This window comes from Cyprinodon tularosa, unplaced genomic scaffold (assembly GCF_016077235.1).
Source record: "Cyprinodon tularosa strain WSP-4 unplaced genomic scaffold, ASM1607723v1 ctg744, whole genome shotgun sequence".
Classification (NCBI taxonomy): Eukaryota; Metazoa; Chordata; class Actinopteri; order Cyprinodontiformes; family Cyprinodontidae; genus Cyprinodon; species Cyprinodon tularosa.
Window position 1 is genome coordinate 6,282 of NW_024039501.1, and position 27,300 is coordinate 33,581.

The 27,300-nt window shown below is 42.2% G+C and overlaps 2 protein-coding genes across 2 annotated transcripts in view; one reads left to right on the top strand and one right to left on the bottom strand.

Annotated features, from left to right (window-relative positions):
- The first annotated feature begins 3,122 nt into the window (after positions 1–3,122).
- Positions 3,123–12,192, top strand: ptger4c (prostaglandin E receptor 4 (subtype EP4) c). The gene is made up of 2 exons (XM_038269942.1): positions 3,123–4,146; positions 11,546–12,192. The coding sequence occupies exons 1-2, from the start codon at positions 3,283–3,285 to the stop codon at positions 12,125–12,127; spliced, it is 1,446 nt and encodes a 481-aa protein (XP_038125870.1). The 5' UTR covers positions 3,123–3,282; the 3' UTR covers positions 12,128–12,192.
- Positions 12,193–24,602: 12,410 nt separating this feature from the next.
- LOC119773117 overlaps positions 24,603–27,300 on the bottom strand; it is a 56,393-nt gene continuing 53,695 nt past the window's right edge. Inside the window, exon 5 of the mRNA XM_038269941.1 lies at positions 24,603–26,503. Within this exon, the coding sequence (XP_038125869.1) occupies positions 25,992–26,503 (512 nt within the window). The 3' untranslated portion in view covers positions 24,603–25,991. The remainder of the gene's footprint in view (positions 26,504–27,300) is intronic.

A 27,300-nucleotide genomic window follows, 5' to 3' on the forward strand; every position in this document is an offset into this window, starting at 1 on the left:
TGACTGCTTTCAGAACAGCATGGGGTCTTTACCACTTTAAAGTGATGCCATTTGGACTTCATGGGGCTCCTGCCACATTCCAGCGTCTAATGGATAAGGTACTTAATGACCTTTCACATTTTGCTTCTTCATATCTGGATGACATCATTGTTTACAGCAAATGCTGGGATGAACACCTTCAACATCTAAAATTAGTTTTTGAGTGTCTCCAGAAAGCAGGTCTGACGGTGAATCCAGCAAAGTGTGCCATCGCCAACAGTGAAACAGAGTACCTGGGATTTGTCATTGGAGGAGGACTGGTGAAGCCACAAGTTAAAAAAATTGAAGCCATTCTGTCCTGTCCCATTCCACAGACAAGGAAACAACTTAAATCCTTTTTAGGTATGTGTGGTTGGTACCACAAATTTATTCCCAATTACTCTGCCAGAGCTGCTCTTCTCACAGATATGACCAGTCTTCGGGGCCCGAATGTACTATTATGGTCTGAAGAGGCTAAGGCAGCATTCAGAGATATTCAGCAGGCGCTGAGCAAAGATCCTGTGCTCCATTGTCCCGATTTTCAGCAAGAGTTTGTTTTAAAAACCGATGCCTCAGATAAAGGTCTTGGTGCTGTACTGCTCCAGGGACCACCAAATGATCGCCATCCAATTGCCTTCATCAGCCGAAAATTGTTTCCCAGAGAAACGCGGTATTCAACTATAGAGAAGGAATGCCTGGCTATAAAGTGGGCACTGGACTCACTTCGCTATTATCTTCTGGGAAGACATTTTGTTCTGGAAACTGACCACAAAGCTTTAAAATGGCTGAAGAAGATGAAGGACACAAATAGCCGAATAACTCGGTGGTACCTTGCCATGCAGCCCTACAAGTTTGAGGTGCATCACATCCCTGGCAGACAGAACATTACTGCTGACTACTTGTCCCGCTGTGCCAGCGAGCCTTCAGAGGAGGGGGAGTGTGTGGTGGATGATCCTCCCACCACCACATCGTGTTAGTATTTTCTTTTCTTGCTTTATATTATATTACAATTTGTGTTTAAGTTGGTTATTTTAGACAGGTATTTTCTAATGGGTGCACACTTTAGTTAATGTCTGTCTGAATGTTTATTTACACTTGGTCTTTTGTTTGAGGTGCTGCTGATACAAACCAGCTGGAGAAGGAAATGTGGAGCGTACCATCATTGAAAGACTGACGGGGGAGACTTGTTTCAAGAAGTTTTAAATTAGTTTGTCACTTAAATACTCATTTATTGTTTCTGTTAAGTAAGTTAGTTTTGCTTTATTTGTTTCATAGAATGGTTAATTTTGTATTTATTGGTTCTTTTGTTATGTTGTGCCTCCCTCATTTTGTCGACTTGGGTTACTCCATCCCTTTTTAAGCAGCCTTTAGTTCTTTGTTTGGAGGTCAGTTTTCTGTTTGAGTTGGATCCTCAGTTGACCTCAGTTAAGTTGGGCCCAGATTCTGTATTTAAGTTATTTTGTATTGCTTTTGAGCCTTTAACTCTTTTTACACAATTAAATGGAAGAACTTTTTCAAATTTTGAACACCTTTTGTCCTTATTTAAGTTTGGTCCCTCACAGGGAAGAACAAATCACCTGGTAGGGGGGCACGGTGGTGGGGGTGTAATGATTGGCCATGGTCCTCCTCTTCAGCTCTGCCTCTGACTGCTATCTACTAACTAATGTCACAGGATTCATAATAAAATCTAAAAAAGTCTGTGATAAAATGCTTGTAGCGCCACCTAGATTCACAATATCTGATGGGTCACACAAAACCTAGTGCTACCGACAGGGGCGGATTTAGGAAATTTGGGGCTCTAGGCAAAGACAGGCAGGGGGCCCTCTGAATTTAAGACGACAACACATCAAACAGACCCATTCTACAGATAGAGAAATGTTAATAGAATAGACATCCATTATCTGTTCTAGGTTGTGTCCCTCTCTTCTTGTCCCTTTTCTTCTTGTTTTCCTCTCTATGTTTTGTACTCAGCTGACTTTTCATGCTGTCTCTAAAGGAATGAAAGATTTTTTCCAAGCACTAAGCTCACTTAGCTGATTGCTCCTTCCTGTGTTTCCAAAAAGGCCAAAGTAAATAACCCAGTCCTTCTTTTCACTGTAGACAAGCCATGATCTGCTTATCTGTTCTCCATTTTTCATTTGGATGAAATAATAGCTGCATGAATCATGACAGCAGACAAGATAGAGGAAAGCAGGAGGCGGGGTTACCAATCTACTTGCTCTGGAGAGCAGAGTTCGCTGCTTTTTGATGTTGTCTCCAAAGTCTCCAGTAGCAGAAAAAAGTCTCTAGATTTGGCGCTAGGTGTTTTTTTTTTTTTTAAATCAGAGTGCTAGAGGGGTCTGAAAAGTCTGGGACAAACTTAATATTATAAGCGCTCTGATGGCATTTTAGTGAAAGGATTTTGATCAAAAACATGATTTGTACAAATAAGGAATAGTTGTATTAACCATACATGTAAACAGATTTTTGTGGCAACTGCTTAGTATTGAAGAAAAACAATCCAGCAATGAGACTCTGAAAAACTTAATTTAAAAAAGCGTTAGAAATTGTGGAGTTTGTGTTTGATTTTCTGTATCTATCTTTTTTTTCTTTTTAACTGATTTTATAGTTTTTCAATTTCCTAGGTAATACTAAATCACCCTCCGGCCACAAATAAGAACACTGAAGCTATCCTTCCCTCCATCCCTGAAGCCCGGAGGTGAAAATGTGCTGTAAGTGATTGAGGCGCTGACCTTGGTGCTGAAGTTCGGCGGTTTGACCCTGGATTAAATAAAGAAGGAGGAGTTAGATGATGCATTTAGATTTAGTCTGATTATTCCTATCCGAGTCCATGAATAGCTGCTGGTCTCTGTGTTTGTAGATATATGCATAATAGAGCACTGAAAGGCAGCAGCGACTTGAAGAGAAGAAACTAAAAGTTTTGTCTGATTTTTTTTTTTCCCTATAAGGAGCTGTGACGTGTTTGGTTTTGATATGAATCCCACTCTGGCTGCTGCAGTGGGACTCTTGGAAACCCGTCTCACCGCACGTCACTGGGCTGACATCAGCACGCGGCTTAAATACCCGCAACCTCGCGCTTAAGACAGTAAACAGAGAGCCTGCGCTGTGATGAGGGCATGATGAGAGCTGAAGTGTTCAGGCGGACCTGTCATGCATGCAGGCATGGATTAGTTTGAGCCACAATCTTTGTTTTTCTGGAGCAACTTTTTTTCTGAACTTTACAAAAAGTTTCCTTTTGTTTTTGTTTTATTTATTTTTTTAAGAATGATCAACGAGACCGCTGCGTTTGGAGATCTGGACCCAAATGTTTCTGAACCGCTGCTGTCTCACCTTCTTCCCAGCCATAACCGGACAACCTTCCCCGCGCTGCGACTGGAGTCCAAGTCTCTGGTCACTTCAGCCACGATGTTCGCCGTGGGAGTCCTGGGGAACCTCGTCGCCATCGTGGTGCTGTGCGTCTCCAAGAAGGAGCAGAAGGAAACCACCTTCTACACGCTGGTGTGCGGGATGGCCATCACTGACCTGCTGGGGACGTGCTTCACCAGCCCGGTGGTCATCGCCACCTACGTGGCCAGCAGGTGGCCCGGAGGAGCGCTGCTTTGCCACTTCTTCTCCTTCTCTATGCTGTTCTTCGGCGCGGCGGGCATGTCCATCCTCTGCGCCATGGCGGTGGAGCGATACCTGGCCATCAACCATGCGTATTTCTACTCCATGCACATAGACCGGACCATGGCGCGCTTTGCGCTCCTGGTCATCTACCTGGCTAACATAGTGCTGTGCATCATGCCGAGCTTTGGCTTCGGTCAGCACGTCCGGCACTTCCCCGGCACTTGGTGTTTCCTGGACTGGAGGTCGGTGGATCCAGTTGGAGCTTGTTACTCCTTCCTGTACGGAGGCGTCATGTTGCTGCTGATTGCCGTCACCGTCCTCTGCAACCTGGCGGTGTGCAGGGTCCTGGTGGGGATGAACCAGAGGACCGGGATCGTGCGGACGGAGCTGTGTGAGCACAGCGGCTCGCGGCGTTGCTTCCCGCGGCTGCCGTCCGTCACCTCCGCCGCGGAGATCCAGATGTTCTGGCTGCTGGTCTTCATGACCATCGTGTTCCTGGTCTGCTCTATTCCTCTAGTGGTACGTTTGCACGTTTCTATGGGGCGCTGCTTATAAAGTTAAGCAGTTAAAAATTAGGAGCAATATTTATGGTTATTTACCACGTTTTTAAAAGAAAAATATAAGTGGATATTTTCTTTACTATGTCATTCATTCATTTATCAAAATCTTTCTTGGTTAAATAAATATTTAGTTTGCAAATTAAATATTTAGTTTTTTTTATATATAGCTCCAAACTAAATGTTTATTTAACAAAGTAAGATTTTTATAAATGAATGAATGACTGAAAAAAAAATAATGCAACAGTTTTTGGCATTTACTTAATCATATTTAGTTACTTTAACACAATTGTTTTATGTTAGCAGGGTCGAAGATGAAAAAAATTGTGTTAAAGTAGCTAATAAATATTTTTAAGTAAATGCCAAACACGGTTGAATTATTTTTTTCAGTGTGAAAAAAAATAAACCCCTTATTTTTCTCTAGAATCTAAAAGATAAATCTTAAAGCTAAACATCTTCAATCCCAAATCCATGGGTGGTTCTAGAAAGGGGCCCACAGGGGCCAGTCCCCGGGAGAAAAGCTCCTGGCTCCTGTTACGGACCCTGAACTGACGGTAAAAATTAAAATATATTGAAGTCAATTTTATTTTCCCTTAACTACCGTAGGTGGTTAAGACAATTTGCAGACTGAATAAGATAACTTACATTTAAAATAAGAAAAATAAACAATGTTTTTGCTATAAAATATCAAATTATCTTATGTTATGAGTAGAACTCATTTCATTGGCAGATTAACTTGTTTTCTGTCCAAATTAAGGGCAAATACATTTTTGTTAAGACATTTTGTGTTTAGATCAGTTTTTGCTTTTACGATAATATGCGCTAACAAAAAATACTGTTGCCGGTTTGTTTCTTGGACCAATTCAAAAATGTTACAATTTACTTTTTAACGTATTCAGAATTTACAGTCAGCTTCAAGCTTCAGCCATATTGATCAGGGGTCTGCAGCCTCGGCTTTGTTCCTCGCTTAATAGACTAAACAAATCACACTTGTCATTATTTTATTTGTTTCCCCCACCCTGGTCAGTTTGGTCTAATTGATCCAAATCTGAAATCCATATCTTACACCTAAGTATCTTAAATATTAATGTAGAAATTAAATATGTTAATAAACCAAGCCCCTTTCATGGATAAACTTGTGGCCACGCCCCCAGAGTGTAAGAAAACCAGTCATATATAACCCATCACCTCTTCTCATTGGTTCCTATATGCCAGGGGCGTGGCTTCCAGTTGAGTGGTTAAAGGAACGTGGCTTATTAGCATAAATTACATTTTTGTCTATACGTGTGAGATTTCATAGATAGATAGATAGATAGATAGATAACATTTAATTTAGCCTAAATGTTACGGAAAAATAAACCCCCAACCCCCACCCCATTACAGGGGAACAGAAGACCTTGCCTATTCAGCCAGGCCAACAATTCCCTCTAATGCCTACCCTTTCAGAGACATTGCAGGCTAATAAAGAACCCAAACGACCCCCATTTCAAAGGGGGGGGACCCGCAAACAAAACATTGTTCTACTTACAGCAGCCATGAGCACAGAGACTTTTATTCTTGCAGAGATGGTTGGACTCTTTTACTGGCTTGTTTTTTTTTACTGGCTGAATCTGATCAAACACAAAAACATAAAGAAAAAATCATGTTGATATCTTAATTTAACTCTGAAACGGATGTGAACAGTTTTACTTTGTGGCTTTGAAAAGCGTCATCATAATTATGGAGTCAACTTTGCTTCGATATTGTAACGCCGGTGAGTGTTACAAATAATCAGGCTTAGTTGACTGATTTCAACAGTGTTTATTTATTCTTCAACCACTCCGCTAGGGGTGCAGCACAACACTTCAGTAAACCCAACAGCCTTATCACTCAGGGTGAAACTCACATGCCCTCAACACACACCCCCAAAACAGCATGAACTGAGGCAAATATGAACAATAAACAACATGAGCAACATTCAAACAAAATAACAAAGAAATAAACAAGCAAACAACCCAAAACAGTGCCCCATAATGCACCTCTTCGTCCAGCCGCTACATAGCCCCCTCCTAAGGGGTCAGACGTCCCCGGCGACCCCATCAGTCATAACAAAATCATTGAAACGAACAGGAAGTCGGCGCAACCGCGCCGGCCGCCCACTGTCCTCTGCGACGGTCTGGTGCTGTGTTGGCTCCTCAGAAACAGGATCAGTGTCTCTCTGAACAGTCGGTGGGGCAAGGGGGTGGTACGGTGCCAGCCGGTCACGATGCAGTACCACCGCTCGCCGGCGTCCAGGCAGACGCACCCGGTACACCACATCAGACAGCCCACCCACCACCTCTGCAGGTCCCTGCCAGTGGCTGCTCAGCTTGGGACAAACACCCTTCTTTCGAATAGGGCAATACACCCACACTCTGTCTCCATGCTTAAACACCTGTCCCGTGCAGCGTGTGTCGTAGGCCCTCTTTTGTTTTACACCGGCGCCAGCCTGCGCCTGTCGAGTGAACTCGTGGACCTCCTGAAGGCGGTCCCTCAGCCGGCGGTAGTAGTCCATCTCTGGTCCACCTACAATCTCGGGTTCTGGTGGGGCCCCAAACACCAAATCTACTGGTGTACGGAGCTCTCGCCCAAACATGAGGGCAGCAGGTGTGCACTGACTGGACTCCTGAACTGCAGTGCGGTAGGACCAAAGGACCAAGGGTAGGTGACGGTCCCAGTCTCGTTGGTGAGTGCTTGTTAGAATTGCCAGTTGCGTGGCCAGGGTACGGTTAAACCGCTCTACCAGTCCATCACTCTGAGGATGCAGTGGCGTCGTCCTAGTTTTGTGCACCCCCAGCCGCCGGCACACTTCACCAAACACCTGTGACTCGAAGTTTCGACCCTGGTCACTGTGGAGCTCTGCAGGAACTCCAAATCGGGTGAACATCTGTTCCACCAGCTTCTCCGCAGTGGTTGCTGCGCTTTGGTCCGGCACCGCGTACGCCTCAGGCCACTTTGTGAAATAATCCATGGCCACGAGGATGTAGCGATTACCGGACTCAGTCACTGGAAACGGCCCGAGGATGTCCACTCCCACCCGTTCCATTGGGGCTCCCACCAGGTACTGCTGCAGCGGTGCTCGGGAGCGTTGGGTTGGACCCTTCCGGGCGGTACAATTGTCACAGCAGTGGACGTATAACTCCACATCGGTGCGACAACCAGGCCAATAGAACCGCGCCCTGAGCCGGCGAAGGGTCTTCGTAATCCCGTAATGGCCCGAGGCTGCCGAACCGTGACTCAGTTGGAGGACTTGAGAGCGGAGCGCTTGGGGAATCAGCAGCTGAAGGATGTTGGATCCTCGGTCTGGAGCCTGCCACCGCCTGTACAGCAGACCGTCATGAAGCTCAATGTTGTTCCGTTGGGAGTAGTACGATTTCAGCTCTGGGCTGTGAGCTGACACTTCTGGCCACTCCGGTTGTCTGCTCGCTACCAACCAGCTTTTTACATAAGCCAGCGTCCTGTCGGCCTCTTGAAGCTGCTGTAGATCCATCGGGGACTGCGACTCCAGGCCCTCCACAGCAGAAGCAGCCGCCACAGCTGGCAGTTGGTCTCGTTCCTCCTGGCGGTCACAGTAGCTGCACGTCTTGCAGGGTCGTCGGGAGAGCGCATCAGCGTTGCCATGGTGATGCCCAGCTCGGTGTTGGAGGTCAAAGTCATAACTCTGTAAAGTCTCCAACCACCGCGCCACCTGGCCCTCCGGCTGCTTGAAACTTAACAGCCAGGTAAGGGAAGCATGGTCTGTGCGCAGGGTAAAGCGGCTGCCTTGGAGATATGGGCGGAAGTGTTGCACAGCCAAAACAACAGCCAGCAACTCCCTTCGTGTGACACAATAGTTTCGCTCAGCACGGCTGAGGGCACGGCTGAAGTAGGCTACCGCGCACTCCCCATCCTCTCCTCGCTGCGCCAGCACTGCACCTACCCCAGTGTTGCTGGCATCGGTGTCCACAATAAAGGGTCGGTGTGGATCCGGATAGGCCAGGACTGGAGCTTCGGTCAGGGCCGTTCGGAGTTGATCAAATGCAGCAGAGCAACTCTCGTCCCAGCAAAACTTGTGGCCCTTATCTGTCAAGCGGTGGAGCGGGCTAGCAATGGTTGCAAAGCCCCTGATGAAACGCCGATAATATGAGGCCAGCCCCAGGAAACTCCGCAGCTCACTTACGTTACTGGGAGTTGGCCAGTCCTTGACAGCAGCCACCTTGGCTGGGTTGGTGGCCACTCCTTTGGCGCTGACCACATGCCCCAGGAACTCGGTTTCTCTAGCCATGAGACGGCATTTGGCCGGGTTCAGCCTCAGTCCGGCTTGGCGGATGGCACCAAACACCTCCTTGAGGTTGGCTAGGGCCCTTTTAAACCCATCTGCATGCACCAGCAGGTCATCCAAATAAACGATGCAGCGGCTCCGGGGAACATCAGCTAGGACTCTCTCCATTAAACGCTCAAATGTGGCTGGGGCATTACAAAGTCCAAATGGCATCACCCGAAACTGCCAAAGCCCTTGGCCAATGGTGAAGGCAGTCTTGGGCTTTGCGTCGGGGGCCAGTTCCACCTGCCAATAGCCGCTCCGCAGATCGAGAGAGCTGAACCACTGAGATCCCGTAATCCAGTCTAAAGCATCATCAATACGGGGGAGGGGATAAGAGTCCTTCTTAGTAACACTGTTCAGGCGTCGATAGTCCACACAAAAGCGCCACTCTCCGCTTTTCTTCTTGACCAACACGGCTGGCGCTGCCCATGGACTGTCAGACGGCTCGATAACTCCTGCGGCGGCCATCTGGTTAATCATGTCCATTGCTGCTTGCCTTTTGGCAAAAGCCAGCCGGTGGGGGCGGAGGCGGATGGGTGGAGCTGAGCCAGTGTCGATCTGGTGCTGGACTAGTCCGGTCTGCGTACAGTCCTCATTTTTGGCTGCAAAAATGTCTTTAAAGTCACTAAGGAGGGCTATTAACTCACCCTGTTGCTCAGCGTTCAGACCGGTACAGCTGCGTTGTAACAGGTCCTGCACCGCTGTCTCAGTCTCTGTTGAACTGCTTTGGTTGGAGATGGACGGGCCCTCTGGTTCAGCATGATGTTCTGGGGCAGTGTGGCTGGTGGTATAGGTCCGCCCAAGCTCCTCCTGTCGCTCCCTCCCGCGCTGCAACATCAAGGTCTCGCCTCCTAGTGTAACTGTCGCCCGTGACGCGTCGATGCAGGCTTCCCAGCGTTGCATAAGGTCCAGGCCGATGATGCACGGTTCCTTAATGTCGGCAAGCCAGAACTCATGGACCACCTCCTGATTACCAGCCCGGACCCTCAGCAGCTTCTTGGCCATTAGTCCTGCCTTTTCTCCAGTCACAGTCATCAGCTGTGTGGTTGTGGGTGTCCACACAGTTGTCAATGTCCCCGTCGTGTCCGGAAGCGTTCCCGGCCGCACCAGAGAAATAGTAGCCCCTGTGTCCAGTAGTGCTAGACAGTGATTATGGTCAAGCTGGCAGTGCATATAAAGTCCCTTTGTACAGCCAAAACGTCCTACCAGCGTGCAGCGACCTTGGAGGGGTATTACAGGCTGGGATGACGGCCCCCTCCGCTGGCCATCCCATCGTCGTTTCCCTCCTGCCGGCGGGGCCGGGCTTTTGGTGTGGGGGCGGGGCAGTCACGTGCAAGGTGTCCCGGTTCTCCACACCTGTAGCAGCAGTCAGACAGTCAGAGCGACGTGGACGTCTCACCACAGGATGTTGTTGTGAGGCTGGATACTGGATTTGGCGTATCTCCTCCTGCTCCTCCCGGTTAACCACCTGAACGAGAGGTTGAGGTTCCACCCATGACGCCGAGAGGATGGTCTCTGCACGCTCTGCTTCCCTGAGTGCCTCCTCCAGGTATTGCGGCATTGCGAGGCGGACGTGCTGGCGGAGTTGCTCCGGGTTGAGCCCTTGCAGGAACGCGTGGAGTGCTAATTCTTCCTGCGCCCCCACAGGAAAACTCGGGTATCCTCGACGAGCAGCTGGATGTCAGCAGCGAAGGCCCCGAGGCTTTCTCCTTCCCGGCGGCGGCGGCTGACTAACTTTTCTCTTTCCGCTGTCTCAGCTGTACGCCGCCCGAATCGCCGCTCCAGCGCCGTGATGAGTGCGCACACATCATTTTCCTCCTCTGGCGCCAGGTCGAGTAGGACTTGTTGGGCTTCACCCTCCAGAGCGAGAGCCAGGTGTGTGGCGGTTTCCGGATCACTCCAGCCGTTGTGCGCCGCCGCAATTCGAACCTGCCTCAGGTAAAGCTCCAGCTGGTTCAGGTATAGCTCCAGCTGGTTCGTGCCATCATACTTGGGCAGCTTCACAGCGGTCTTCGTGGCAGTAGGCTGTGAATTGGACTTGGAGCTCTGTTCGCCACCATCTTCAGCCATTTTTGCTGTTTCACGATGAGGCATTCGCAGGCCGCTGGAACCATCTGGGCGACTCGGGGTTCTCCACTGCTCCGCTATCCACGCAGATCTGTGTTGCGCTGAGCTGCTGTGCTCCTCCGTGGATGTTGGCTGGATCCATCATCCCACTTCTGACACCAATGTAACGCCGGTGAGTGTTACAAATAATCAGGCTTAGTTGACTGATTTCAACAGTGTTTATTTATTCTTCAACCACTCCGCTAGGGGTGCAGCACAACACTTCAGTAAACCCAACAGCCTTATCACTCAGGGTGAAACTCACATGCCCTCAACACACACCCCCAAAACAGCATGAACTGAGGCAAATATGAACAATAAACAACATGAGCAACATTCAAACAAAATAACAAAGAAATAAACAAGCAAACAACCCAAAACAGTGCCCCATAATGCACCTCTTCGTCCAGCCGCTACAATATTATTGCAAACACAGAACCCATTTTGTTAATGGAAATTTGAAAAAAAAGAAAAGAAATCTAGGAAATAAAGTTAAAAACATCTACATCAAAATATTGTTTTGCTTTTTTCTCATATTTTGTTATTTCTTTACAAAAAAGTAAAAAAAAAAAAAACAGGTATGGGGCATTGCAGGCTAACAAAGAAGCCAAATGACCCCCATTCCAAAGGGGGGGACCCGTTCGTCTGTTTTTATTTGCATGTTTTATAAACCAAAACCAGGCTTTGTTGGGCTGCTGGATAAAACCTGGAACTAAACGCTATTTCTGCCATTTTGAATTGAAAAAGCTTCCTGGATGGAAGAGAAACGTCTTCAAACTCGGAAACAAAGTCCAGTGGATTGTTTTTTAACTTGTAATCCTAAATACCTGGATTTTTGTTGTTGGTAAATTTGTACATTTGCACACCATTCCTTCATTAATTTCATGTTTATGAATTTAATCCAAGTCTATGATGGGTTTTCTTTACCCTGCAGGTGCGAATCTTTGTGAACCAGCTCTATGACCCCTCCTACGTGTCTGCTGGGGGAAGACCCGACTACCGCAGCGACATGTTGGCCATCCGCTTCGCCTCATTCAACCCCATCCTGGACCCCTGGGTCTACATTTTATGCAGGAAGAACCTGCTGCTGAAAGGCTGTGGAAGGCTAAAGAACGCGATCACCAGGGTCAAGGACGGCCGTGGGGAGGAGAAGAGCTGGGTGGGGGGTCAAACCTCCCCTCCCTCCATACACAGCAACGACACCAGTTATGCGTCATTACGCACAGCCAGCTTCAGGAACGGCACAGGACACCAGATGTCCACCAAGAACACCTCTTTCACAGACTTCGCGATCCGGCAGGCGTGGGAGTACGATACGGCGCGTGTCAACTTCCACCCGTTCAGCGTGGAATCCACCGCGTTCGGCGGCGAGGAAGACGCGGCGACGCGCTCTGGACGGGAAGCCGTGGAGGAAGCTTCTCCTGGGCGTGGAGGCGTGGTGATCATCCGGAGAGGAGACATCGTTACCTGCACCTTCAGCACCCCGAGCTCCAGTCAGTCAGCTAAATGCTTCTGATGCACTCAGGTCGGGTTCCTGGACCCACGCGGGGAGATTTAACAGGACCGGGTTCCTGGACCCACGCAGGGACCATACCAATAGGCCTACACGTTCTTGAGGGTTTTCTAAATTTCCTCTCATTCTTCCCACAAATCTGTTTTTTTTTCTGTCAGACATCTTCTCTGAACAATCGCCTCCTTTCTTCCACCTGTGAAGCACTGAGTCAAACAAGTCTCAGTGAAGCCCTTCATAAATTTCCTTCTGTACTGACACAGCAGCAGTGGCGGTTCTAGATGGGGGCCAACAGGGGCGCTGTAGACTTGGTCCTGGCTCCTATTTTGGCCTCCATACTGAAGACTAAAGGAATTTTTCACATGCCAGACTTTTAACGGGATGCTTGAATCAGTTTCATTTTTTCACATTTACACCTAACAATGATTTGAAAATGAAGGTGTTGAACTTTTAGCTTCAGCCTAACTGACGTTAAATTATACGGCAAAGTATTAGGGCCAGGCTAGAGATTATTTTCATTTTTATTTCAAGAGTAAAGTCAAAAAATTATGAGAATAAAGTGATAAAATTACAAAAATAAAGTCCCAACATTTTGAAAATAAAGTCATAATATTACCAGAATAAAGTCGTAATATTATGAGTATAAAGTATTAATATTAAGAGAATAAAATCCTAATATTACGAGAATAAAGTTGTAATATTATGAGAATAAAGTCGTAATATTATGAGATTAAAGTCGTAATATTACCAGAATAAAGTCGTAATATTACCAGAATAAAGTCGTAATATTACCAGAATAAATTCGTAATATTACGAGATTAAAGTCGTAATATTACGAGAATAAAGTCGTAATATTACGAGAATAAAGTCGTAATATTACCAGAATAAAGTCGTAATATTACCAGAATAAAGTCGTAATATTACGAAAATAAAGTCGTAATATTACGAGAATAAAGTCGTAATATTACCAGAATAAAGTCGTAATATTACGAGAATAAAGTCGTAATATTACAAGAATAAAGTCGTAATATTATGAGTATAAAGTATTAATATTAAGAGAATAAAATCCTAATATTACGAGAATAAAGTTGTAATATTACGAGAATAAAGTCGTAATATTATGAGAATAAAGTCGTAATATTACCAGAATAAAGTCGTAATATTACCAGAATAAAGTCGTAATATTACGAGAATAAAGTCGTAATATTACGAGAATAAAGTTGTAATATTATGAGTATAAAGTATTAATATTAAGAGAATAAAATCCTAATATTACGAGAATAAAGTTGTAATATTATGAGAATAAAGTCGTAATATTATTAGATTAAAGTCGTAATATTACCAGAATAAAGTCGTAATATTACCAGAATAAATTCGTAATATTACGAGATTAAAGTCGTAATATTACGAGAATAAAGTCGTAATATTACCAGAATAAAGTCGTAATATTACCAGAATAAAGTCGTAATATTATGAGAATAAAGTCGTAATATTATGACAATAAAATCATAATATTATGAGAATAAAGTCATAATATTATTAGAATAAAATCGTAATATTACGAGAATAAAGTTGTAACATTATGAGAATAAAGTCGCAATGAGAATAGTCATAAAATTATGAGAATAAAGTTGTATTTTATGACAACTCTTCCAAGAATCCCTTTCTTCCCTAAAATGAGGAATGTGGAGCATCATGTGAAGTTCTACTTTAGCATCGGTTTGACAAATCAGGAAATCTTTTAGCAGCAGCATCAAACTGGGCAGGATGTCAAAGTGGACTCTGGTTGCTGATTGGTGGAGCTGGTTGGCCATCATCTGGTGGGCGGAGCTCCAAGCTTTCTTTCTGAAACGGGTTGTGGTATGATGACTTCCTTCTCGCAATATTATGACTTTATTCACAAAATAAAAAATAACAAATCTCTAGCCTGGCCCTAATACTCCGTCATGAAATTGTAAACAGAACTTAATAAGTATATATTTAATTATAAATCTTTAGTAAGGGAATTTTTCAACAAAATGATCAACAAAAACAAAATATGGGAGAAGTTCTTGGCTTAATGAGCCACAGAGCCCAAGAGTCACTACTGGATCTGGAGGTTGCAAACATCTGATCAAAACTGTGATTTGATGTCAATATGGCTGAAACTAAAAGTGAAACTTATTCATTTGAAATGTTTGTTAACGTAAAATATTAAAGATGAAAAAGAAAAAAAACTGGTCCAAGCGGGCCTACGCTCATCACCACTGAAGTAGTAAGCCTTCCGTCCAGGAGCCAGGATCAGTTCTACATGGGCTCTGGCCCCCTGCTGGACCCCTTCTAGAACCGCCCATGATGTTCAGCACCTTAATTTTTCCTTACACCTTCCTTCATCATGGGGACTTCTGCGCACACAAACCAGTGAAGGCATCAGTGTTTACATTTAAGCCCCGGTAGAACAGAGAAGGCTGCTGAATTTTAAAAATAAAATGATAATTGATCATTCAGAAACAGAGCAGTAAGGCTTTCTGCTCAAGACAACAACAACAATTTTATTTGCATATTCAATCCATGGGGTGGGCGCCCCCTGCTGGCTGCTCAGTGAAAGCACTGCTGAGGCTGTTGATTCATTACATTCAGACTTATCTGAACTAATCTGGTTTGATAAACACTACCGTTCAAAAGTTTGGGGTCACATTGAAATGTCCTTATTTTTCAAGGAAAAGCTCTGTACTTTTCAATGAAGATAACTTTAAACTAGTCTTAACTTTAAAGAAATACACTCTATACATTGCTAATTGGGTAAATGACTATTCTAGCTGCAAATCTCTGGTTTTTGGTGCAATATCTACATAGGTGTATAGAGGCCCGTTTCCAGCAACTATCACTCCAGTGTTCTAATGGTACAATATGTTTGCTCATTTGCTCAGAAGGCTAATTGATGATTAGAAAACCCTTGTGCAATCATGTTCACACATCTGAAAACAGTTTAGCTCGTTACAGAAGCTACAAAACTGACCTTCCTTTGAGCAGATTGAGTTTCTGGAGCATCACATTTGTGGGGCCAATTAAACGCTCAAAATGGCCAGAAAAAGAGAACTTTGATCTGAAACTCGACAGTCTATTCCTGTTCTTAGAAATGAAGGCTATTCCATGCGAGAAATTGCTAAGAAATTGAAGATTCTAGAATAGTCATTTACCACATCAGCAATGTATAGAGTGTATTTCTTTAAAATTAAGACTAGTTTAAAGTTATCTTCATTGAAAAGTACAGCGCTTTTCCTTCAAAAATAAGGACATTTCAATGTGACCCCAAACTTTTGAACGGTAGTGTAAAACTAACGAGGATTAGTTAAAACTATTGAAAATAACATCGTTACGATGCCTTTGATTTCTAACTACCTTTGATTACAGAAAATCAGATTTAGCTGTAGAGGCTTGGGCCGGCTGCTCTTTCAGAGAATGAGTTGAGTGGATGGGTTGTTGGTTCTGGGGAGAAAGGAGGCAGAATCCTGGTGAATGTGAAACCAGAACTACTTTTGCTGAGAAGCCTTAAGAAACCCAGGAAACTATGGACCCTGGGAAGTTCTGGCCTGCTCACTTCTTTGCTTTCCTGCAGGGAGAAAAAGAAAAACAAGCAGGCTGCAGATGTCAGCCTCATCAGATGGAAAAGTGTTATAATAAACAAAGCTGGTTCTAAAACTTAAACTCTGAACCCCCATCTTTTTTATAGCCAATCATTGCAATTTTTATTTTTGTTTTTATATGGAGTGAATTTTGTTCCATCATTGTTAAAAGCAAAGAACAGATTTTGTAAATACAACTTTTTTCTCTCAAATGTTATGTTCACCATTTTTTTCTGTTTTTCAGGTTCAGTTTTACAAATTTTATTTTTTTTAAACTGCATATTACAGATCACATTATTTTCACTTCAAATTAGGTACAAATGTGCACCTTTGATTAATAAAAATGCTGCTGCAAACGAGAGAGTATGTGAACAGAATTAAATAATCAAAACAATGCGAAATGAGAAAAGAAATGTGAAAAAAATGCATTTGGAAAAAAAAATTATGAGAAAATGCAATTTGAAAAATTTAAAAAAATATATGAAAAACTAAAGAAAAAATATTTTCTAAGTAAAATTTCTGAATTGCTTTTTTTCTCAGTAATCTTTGTATAAAACGTGTTCTTTGCAACAAAACAGAACAGAATTCACACATTATTTCCATTTCATACACAAACAGTAATTGGAATAAAGTGATGTGCAGTGATTTGAGGAAAGTCTTTTAACAAAACCCAAAGCCATCATTAAAGTTTCCATAGGGAGAAGGAAATTAAATATAAAGAATATAAAGTTTGTTAAATCTAACACAAACATGTAAGCAACCAATCAGCTGCAAAACAAACCCAACATGTGCAACAATCACTCATTCGTTTCTACAGAAGGGAACTAAAAGGGCTCTCTGCTGACATCTAGCGGACAAATTAAAGAATTCAATATTAAAGAAATTATTACAAACAGATCACTTTGATGTCTCCTTCACCTCAGAGGAAAACCTAGTTTGGTTAGAGACCAGCTTCCAACCACCAGTGGCTCTTACTAGACTCTACAGCAACTCTTCATCACAACTAATCTTTTTACAATATAGAGTTCTACTAACAAAAGCAGGTTTTAGCATTTTAGCTAAAAGCAGATCATTTCCCCAAATAAAAAGACAAAAAAAATATATCAGAAGTATACTTTCCTGGTGTTTTAAAAAGTGGAAAAGTATTTTTTAAACATAGTTTTCCATAAATTTGAGCAACACATTTATTTATTCTATTTCCTTCATTTTAAATCTATAATTTGAATTTAAACAGTGGCTCTTTAAAATTGACAAAATCTCTTGTTATTGAATATAACTTAGTTTTTATTGTTGTAGTTTTTCTTTTAGAAGCGACGTAACGTTTGTTGTTCTAAACGTCTTTTATACACTGGAAAAAATCTAAATCTAGATAAGTCATATTTTCTTAAAATAAGTGCATTTGTTCTTGGATTGAGGAGGTAAAAGAGACTTTTTGCCAATGAAACAAGACAATTTACACTTAAAATAAGAAAACACAATTGCATTGTCTTATTTCAAGTGCATATTATCTAGTTATATTATTTTAAGAGTAAAAACACTAATTCCCTTGGCAAACCATATTTACCTGCTCAAATTAAGGGTAAATACACTTAATTTAGTAATTTTTTTACTTACTTCTACATCGTTTTTCCAGTGTAGGCTGGACTAAAGAAAGAAATGCTATTTCACTTTATTTTTCAGATGTTAGGCGTGCAAATCATTACATTCTGCAATTTCTATTGTTTTCTCAACTATGTTTATCAAGAACAGCTTTCTGGTTTCTTGCGTAAGGAAACCACTAACAATGGCAGCAAGTTTAATAATAAAACTTTTTTATAAACTATTAAACCATAAGACTTTTAATTAAACTAATGATCCAGAGTTTATCAATTGTTTTTAGAGTATATTACACTGCAACAGCTAATCTAAAAATAAGGTGAATAAAGGTGAGTGAGGAAAGGTTTCCCCTATGTCTTCCAGCAGTCTAAGGCTACAGCAGCATAATTATAGATAACATAAGATAACCTGAAGAACTCTAACAATAATAAGTCCATCTGTGTCACTCCACAGGTTAAAATGGCTTAAACTGCAAAAATCTCTTAAAATCTGTGTATTGTTCTATACTTGAAGATAAATGAGATGATCTGGCAATAGAATCAGTGTTTTGCGTCTTCAGAATGGTAATGGAGATGCTTTAGAAATTAGGCAATGGGGATCAGACAATGCAAATCATCCTATTCCATTAGAAAATTGTCTTACCAGCTCAGATCACAAGAAAATAAACCTACCATAAGAAAAAAAAGACCTAAATATCTAAATTTTTTTATTGTATGGCTGCAAAATGAAGCCAGACCAACCTGCTGGTCCAGTATTAGCGGGGTTTGTTGTGCACACAGTGTGGGATCACTGCATTAAAGACATACGTTTAACATTTTTATTTAAAATAGAAACACAATAAGACCAGCATGTTATCCTTAAGAGAAGCTCAGAATGTGCTCCCACATCGAAGATTACAGACCATTTTATTTTTTATTATCGATTTTTTGTTGTTGTTGCAAATTTCCGTTTTCCAGAAATTACTTATTTATGTCTTCTGCAGTTTGTTTGTTCAGCCAAATCCCAGCAAAGCATCTAATCCAAAAAATTGGGACGAATAAATGAATCGGGTTTAAAAACACTGTGCAGACAGCATGCCCTGCTCTCCATTATGCAAAAACATGCAGCCTTTAGCCACTAAATATAAGTCTAACAAACAGCTTACTGTCATGATGCCGGCTCATTCACCTCTTTTTTAGCCTAAAACATGGATTTTGAGTGAAATGCACCACTAGAATGAGAACAAAATATCCAGAATATCAGATTGTAGCCTCCAGGACAAAAGAACAGAAAAAAGTTTTGCTTTAGAGTGTGAAGTTTTTAGCTGTGCATAACCCAAACTGCTGGGTTTTAAAGCCACTGCCTCCTTTACTGCCAAACAGACACATGATTAGAAAACCTTTGACTATTTCTTCCAAACACTGGAACAGAGAAAGGATACTATTCTACCCCATGGGTGCAAGCTGTGTGCAATCCTCAGAGATTGAAGCTCAAAGTGAAAACCTCCAAGGTTTATGTTGATCCATCATGTGCTGCTGCTGTATTCTGTAGTCTCACCTTCTGCCTAACTGCGCAATGTGCACCAAACTACTGTGAACATCTGCTACGCATTCATAGTGCACATTTTCACTCTTAACATTTATTGTCAGATGGTTAGAGTATTTTGTTAGATCCCTGTTGTGCAAAAAAAGAAAAAAGAGATATTAACAATGAAACACGGTTAGACTTTTGGTTGGGCTGATTATAAAGCTGGGGCAGCAACCAGCTGTCACTGCAAAAAATTTAATAAAATTTATCTTAACAATGTATTTTTCCATTTTTCCCCAATTTGAGCAGGTGTGAATATGAAGGAATTAGACAATTTAAGTTTCAAACACGAAAAAAAAAATATCCCCATTAATATTTTGCAGGTGCAAATCTAATTGTCTTTTTCTAAAGTTAAAATGTTAGATCAGTTGGCGGATCTTCTAATTTACCTGCTAAAATCAAGGTCAAATAAACTTTTTATGTTTTTTTTCCCTTCTTCATAAATCAATGAGTTGTATTTTTTTTTTTAGTGTTTCAGCTTCGACCACTAGATGGTGCTGCAACCTCGAAAAAGGATGTTTCGATGATGGTTAAAATGGAATAAACCTGTAACAGGCACAGCAGCAATGAGAGTCCTCTCTTCACTGCAAAGATTTCTTGAATTTTAACTGATTTTGAACAGTAAAGTATTTATAAAATAAAAATAAATCCATCTGTCAATTAAATTAGTTTTCATGCCCTTGAAATAATTTAATATGAACTTCAAATTAAATTAAGACATAAAAATCTGGGTGACTCTTAACTTTCTGCTCCTGAATTCAAACAAACAGAAGTTATATAAGGAGCTGTTTTTCTTTTTATTTACAACGTAAATCGACATATCATCAATTAGTAAAAAGCCGTATTTTCCTGCTTATGGAGTTAATTTTGATCCATTATTTTTGAAAGCAAAGATCATATTCTAAAATCAATGGAAATTTTAAAAAACGCAATCAAGAAATAAAAATTAAAAAGACAAAATATGGCAACGGTTTTGAGAGAAACTTTACTGTTTTCTTAGTTTTTGCTGTTCTGCAACTTTAACCACTAGATGGCGCTATAACCCCCCAAAAAAGGAGGTTCCAGACATGATTAATATAGAGCGAACCGACCACAGACATCTGAGCAATAAAATGATGAAAAAATATTTTAATTTTATTCAACTTTATTCCCTAGGAGGATAATGCCATACAAAAATATAGAACATTTCATAATAATAATAATAATATAATAATAATAATAATAACAAGGATGATAATGGATAACAGTGAGTGTCATTAAACTGAATTACAGAACCCCTTGCAATGCATTAAAAAAGTTTGAGGTTTTGTTACATTAAAATAATTAATTTTAAGCTAAATTAAACTAACTTTGTGTTTTTAAAGCCAGAGCAGGGAGTCAAAGTGTGACCTGGCAGTAGGCATGGGACAGTTTCATGGTATCAAGGTTCTAAAGAGCTAAATGTTTAGAAACAGGTGCCATAATCATTTTTATGAGATGCCATGAATCGGTTATTGAACAGATCATTTTGCAGACATAAAGCATGATACATCTTTCTGAAGTGTTTCCTTTTGTTGGGACTAACAACAGAAAACATCTGGATACTCAGCAGTTCTAAAACATCCACACCCCTTTTCTTTGGAAGCGGTAGATTCTGGCCTGAATGGGCACCAGTGCACCTCTGGGTGGTTAAAGCTCCACACATTTAAACCTGAAATTAGTTTTAGTGTGTTTTAATTGGATTTTATTAGACAAAAACAACAATGATTTAACGTTGGAGTCAGAAGAAGGCAGGAAAAACAAAATAAATTGTGGATTTGGTGAACAATATGCTGGTGAAGGTTCTCAGTCATTCAGGTCAGAATCATTCCAAAAAAATTAAAAAACAATCCACTGGACTTTGTTTCCAAGTCTGAAGACGTTTCTCTTCCCATCCAGGAAGTTTTCTCAAATTAAAATGTCAGAAATATCGTTGAGTTCCAGGTTTTATAGAGTAGATCATGCAAATTGAACCGGACGAACGGGTCCGTAAAGAGGAACAGAAAACCTCGCTTTTCAGCCGGGCCAAGAATTCCCTATAAGGACCCCCCTTTTTAAAGACATAGACCAGTATTGGGTGTTGCAGGCTAATAAAGAAGCCAAAAAAAAACCCATTCCAAGCTGTTCCTCAGGTTCAATTTGCATGTTTTCGAAGCCAAAAAACGGATTTTGTTTTTGGTCCGCTCTATAAAACCTGGAACTCAACGCCATTTCTGACATTTTGAATTGAAAAAGCTTCCTGGATGAGAAGAGAAACGTCTTCAAACTTGGAAACAAAGTCCAATGGATTTTTTTTTTTTTTTTACTTTTTTTGGAATTTGGTGAACAGCACCAAAACTCAAAACTAATGCTTACATAAATATCAGCGTATATCAGTCATTTCTGTCAATAAAAAAAAACTGTTTCTTCTAAAAGTGTTGACTGCTGGTCAGCTGGCTGAAAGAAGGCTTCTTAACGACAGCTGTTAAAAAAAAATAAAAAATCCTGAAGTCACGATGTTGATCCTAAAAAAGCATGACCCTGCTTTGCTGTTAAGGAAACCTTGATTTTTATCTATGGCTGACATTTAGACATTTAACCGATCCCAATGATTTCGGCATTAGTTTAATCGATACGCGATATCTTTTATGTTAAAAATAACATAAAAGTAAAAAAAAATGTAAACATTTTTTTAAATTTAAACAAGAGAAGGCTTTTATTCGGGAATTTAGCAAAATATTAATACTAGTTAGCGGATGGAGGGAGAGGCAATACTTGTGCCTTATGTTATTTCAAGTCATGGCTGCCGAACGCGCTAGTGAATAAATGTGTACATTTATTTGCTAATGCTGATAAAATTAATTTAGGAAACTGCAAAAAACGCTAAAATTGGCCAAAAATACCGAGATATAGAATGTTTATCTCTACTGACAATCTACAGGATAAACCTTATATCGGTATCTGCAGATACATGCACGCATTTGCCGATTGTTAATAAATGTTTATTTTTTTCGTACTTACCTTGTTAATAACATTAATTACCAATGTATTATTTAAAATGTAAATACATGAAGAAAAATCAATATGAGCCTCAAAAAGAAAAAAAAAAGTTATCTGGGGTAAATATCAGGGATCGGTTAGACTAATGCCAAATAAATTTATATTACCATCTCTTCATCGCTTTCTTCATAATGACATTAGTTAATCTACCAGTCATGTTTTTGGACTGTTTTGAAGCCAGAGTACCCAGAGAGAGCCAACACATTCACAGGGAGAACATATAAACTCTGTGCAGAAGATCCAACTTCAAACACATGTATTAATCTATAAGGGCCAATATTCTGCATATTAAGCACTTAGAAAACCCTAAAATATTCAGGTTTGTTCGAGATTATTTAGCAATAATGAATAATAATCATAAATAATGTTGTTTTATTTAAGCAGTAGATAATTGTTGCTCTTCTGTTTGAAATGAAGGGAAATAGATAGTGTTGCACCGATACAGATACCAGTACCGGACAGGACCCCAATCCAGCACTAAAATGTTGGTCGTTTATCGGCAAGTAAAATGTTTATCGGCAAGTAACAACCAATAGGACACCGATACCATTTTGAGAGCCAAAAGTTTATTGAACTATTGTCGCCCATTCCAGGTAGGCAATAAAAAGTTCTACTGGATTCACTTTTAGTCTTTTTCCTGCTTCACAAAGGTAGGCAGCAGCTTAACAGAGCCATGATGGTGATTATTTTACATCCAAGTAGGATGCAGTTCTTCATACATGAACAGATACCAATTTCAAACGGATGGTATCGGCCGATAATGCACAGCCAGGTATCGGGTATCGGGGCCAAAAAATGGCCTCTGTGCAACACTATAGATAGATAAAAATATTTGATTTAAAGCAACACTATGTAACTTTCAGCCACTAGGGGTGCTACTGTTGTATGATTCAGGTTTAGCGCCGCTAAAGGCCAGTGGCAGCACTGCACTTCTCCATCAGAGAACATAAAATGAGCAGCTAAGGATGCTACCTGTTTTGCTTGCTAACACCACTGCTAGCTTAGGTAGCTCTGGTGTTCGAGGGGAACTGCCTTAAAGCAGCGCTCTGGGTCACATGCAGTGATGGGAGTAACGGCGTTGAAAGTAACGGCGTTACTAACGCCGCTACCTTTTTTAGTAACGAGTAATCAAAATGATTACTCTTACTGTAACTATAACGCAGTTACAATTGCCGACACCCCGTTACTGCACGTTACTCAGGTCGCACAATTAACCTTTTTTCATGATAGGACTCGTGCGCGCGTCATGAGAGAGGAGAGGATGGAGAGTCAGGAGGACTCCAGCAGCAAAACAGCGCTTTCCAGATGGAAATACTGGTGTTACGTCAAGCTGCGTTTCCCCATCAGATACGGTTTCCCCTGCATCTCCGCGCAGCGCGGCGGCACGATTCACCGCGCAAGTGACAGGAAACGCGCATGCTCGCTAAAGGCGCGTAACAGCCGCCCTGTGCTCGTGCCACAGGGGAACTACGGAGAGCGTGAACGATCATTAGCCTATATGGAGAAAGGGAGAAAGATGGATGGATGGATGGATGGATGGATGGATGGATGGATGGATGGATGGATGGATGGATGGATGGATGGATGTATATAGCTACATGTTGCAGTATCTATAATAACCCAAACACAGGATTTCAGAATTAGACATCCCCAGTTATTAATGTCATACACTCGCAAAAGTAACGCAATAGTTACTTTTACTAGTAACTAGTTACTTTTATTGTAGAGTAACTCAGTTACTAACTTAATTACTTTTTGGGAGAAGTAACTAGTAACTATAACTAATTACTTTTTCAAAGTAACGTACCCAACACTGGTCACATGACCCATTCAGAGACTGATTTGAGCATTTTAAGCTTATTTGAAGAGTCTGTGAGAGGAGCACAGCCATTAGCAAAAACTAATATGTTGAAGTTTATTTTGTTAAGTTTACTTGAGAAAAAAAAAAAAAAAAGCATGTAAATCCCTTTATTGTTCCACAATGGGGAAATTCACTTTCTGCATTTTGACCCATCCCCTTGGGGAGCAGGGGGCTGCCATTGTGCGGCGCCCGGGAAGCAGTGTGGGGTTAAGGGTTTTGCTCAGGGACCCAGAGTGGCATAGCCTGGTGAGACCATCCTGATCTCACGAGATTTCAAGGTTTCACTCGCAGATCAGTCTGGAGACTCTCCGTTAAAGAAAATCTGGAGCCGTTCACCAAACGAACGTCCAATCAGCGTTGGCTTTGAGGCGGGTTGAGGTGTGACGCAACAAGAAGCGCGACAGTTCAGTCTAAAGAACATGGCGGCTTCAGCCGATGAAACTAGCGTTAGCGTGGCTATCGAGCAAGTTTTATCGGAATTACAGAGTATTTCTTCACTGAAAGAAGAGCAAAACACTTCTCTGGAGGCTTTTCTCAGACGAAAAGATGTTTTTGCTCTTCTCCCGACTGGTTTCGGCAAGAGTAGCCTGGCTTGTGGTTGTGTTTTCATCGTCTGTCTGTTAGTACGTCATATGCTTGTTGATCTGATTGGTTTATTTGGCCCGTCTATCACCAACATAGGCCAATCAGCTAACCAGTATTTTCGCCCCTTCCCAAAATTACTTCTACGGAAGGTTTCCAGATGGATATGCGGAGCAAATCCATCTGGCGGAGTCAGGTTAAGAGTGGCAGTCAGTGGGGATCAAACCGGGTACTTGCAACCTTCTCAGAGCCACTGCTCTAACCACTAGGCCAACACTCCCCACATATAGCAAGAATACTTTAGACCAGGGGTCTGCCACCGGCGGATCCGGACCCGCATGTGGCTCTTTGGACCCTCTACCATGGCTAAACATGATATAAGAAACTAAATAATGTACTATAGTGAGGGATTGCTGAAGAGTCAATGAGTCGATGCAATCAGCTGGTTTTCCTTAGAAAATTTAAAATAAATTTGACTGAATGATCTGTTTGAACTGTAAAGTGCCTTGAGATGACATGTGCTGTGAATTGGAGCAAGAGAAATAAACTGAATTGAATTAAAAAAAGTAATTTTTCAGTACACACTCTTATTTTTAGCGTAAAACAAAAATTTTTCTGCTAAAGTACTAAAAATTGACCTGTAAAAATCATGGAATATGTCTCAAATTAATCTAAAAGTTGGATCAAAAGTTACAGAGTGTTGCTTTCAATGTTTGTGTCAATACTATAAAAGTTTATTATTGTTTCTTTGTGTCACCATGCTGTCAGCGTCGTCTACCGGCCCATGCCTACAAACCAGAATCACAACCAAGGGGCTGTTCTTAGGTAAACATCGAGATAATAGCCAGAGGATAATTTACAGATTGATGGTTTGGGTTAATCTGCACAAAAAAGACAATACCTACAGATAAACTAGCTGTTTGTTTAGTTTAGTTTTTAATTTGAGAGGAATCCAACAAAAGCAGCTGTGGAAGTGAAATGTGAAATCTTGGCAATAAATAAATATATTTGTATCTACATTATACCGTTTATAAAAAACAGCTCTCATATGAAGCCATAATAAATAAATAATTTATCAGTAATAAATATATGTTACTCTTACACAGTAATACAGGAAGATGCATGGCATCCATTAGGCTGAGTTCACCTGAACGTATAGAGGAAGATACGGGGTGAGGTCCCTGTTTGTGTGAATGGGGGGGAGGGGACAGAAAAGACTGTTGGGAATCTTTGGCTTCACTGTTTGCAGTGAGTGTCCTATCTGTGTGTTTAGTTAAAGTTACAGTATAAACACACCGTCTCTCCTTTAACTAGGCTTTTTTTTTTATCTCTTCAGCTTCAGCCGTCAGGTCTCTCCCACAGAAAACCAAAACATGTTTAGATAGGAGTTGTTTTGTCGGAGGAGTTCCAGGGCCCCCGGAGGGCCCTAAATCCTGCGTCGGACACAAAGGTGAGACAAGATTTAAGCTCCTTAATGTCCAGCTGCACCCAGAGAAAGGCCTCTATAACTTCCTATGCTCGGTGAGGGACGCAGCTTCCCTCTGGTCGTAGTTTAAATCCACAGAACGCCGAGCGTCGCTGCAGCTCGTTTGGGCCGCGCGTTTCAGCCGATGCACATGCAACTGGCAGCCGAGAGCGACTGGATGGTCCTCCACGTCGTGGTGGTGTCCATGAAGGAAACCGGCTCGTACCGGTCGGGCCGGCAGCACGGGTTCCTGCTGACCTTACGGGCAGTGCGGCGAGGCAGCGAGCCGTTTTCTAGCAGTGCGTTCAGCGCCAGGTCGTAGTTTGTTCTCGAGCTCTGGCAGGAGCCCACGCAGAACTTAAAAAGGACAATTTCGTCGGAGTCGAATCCAAGTCCAAGGTCCCGGACCTTCATCTCTTTCTTCTCCACCCGGCAGTCCCTGCTGCTCTGTTTCGGTTGTTTGCTTCTTCCTTTCCCTCTTCTATCTGCTTTTCCGGTCTCTTCACCTTCCTCCTCTTCTTTCTTCTTTCGTTTCTTTTTCTTCTTCTGTGATCCCTTGGGCTGAGGCTCCGTGGGGTCAGAGGAGCGTGGGGAGCGCCCTGCCCAGCGGACGATGGGATGATCATCCATCTCCTCCATAACGAAGGGCTCTGAAACAAAACCAGACAAAAGACGTAGTGGAATGAATACTAGAAAAACGGAGGCTATTACCCCATTTACACTACCCTTGAAAAACCATGCCGAAACCGGTCCGAGCTCAGTAACTGAGATAACTTATCGTGTGTAAATGGAAAGCAAACTGAACTGAACCGAGCTAGACACAACCGGACCGAGCTAACTGCAGACCAGTTCCAGAGGTGGGCTCGGCTCGGTTTTTCCCTGGTTCGGTTCTCTGATAACAAGAACGCATCAGCAGAACGCGTCATTTCCATCTGGCTGCACATCGCGATTCACACTCCATTCCAGTAGTTGGCGGTAATGCCCCTCCGGAAGTTGCTTGCCAACCAACACAAAACAGAAGAAGAACAATTATAAACAACAATGAAGTCAATCCATGAAAGGTTGCTGTCCTCGAATGACCCTCCGCAAACACCAAAGTACAGCAATAATAATCAAGCATAACTTTCTGAATGTGACGGGCGCCGCCATTTTGATTTGCTTGATTCCCTCTTTCGTCTTCTTCTTGTGTTTTATGGCGGTTGGCAAACAACTTTTGGTGCATTACCGCCACCAACTGCTTGATTTCCTCCTTCAATACTGGCAGTAATACCGCAGATCGTCACTAGGAGGAGAGGAGTGGAGGAATCGAGATATCTCGCTATCAATGCCCCTCTGGAAGTAGCTTGCCAACCAACACAAAAGTTGGCAAGCAACTTCCGGAGGGGCATTGCCGCCAACTGCTGGAATGGAGTGTGAATCGGGATGTTCTGCTAGACGGAGATGACGC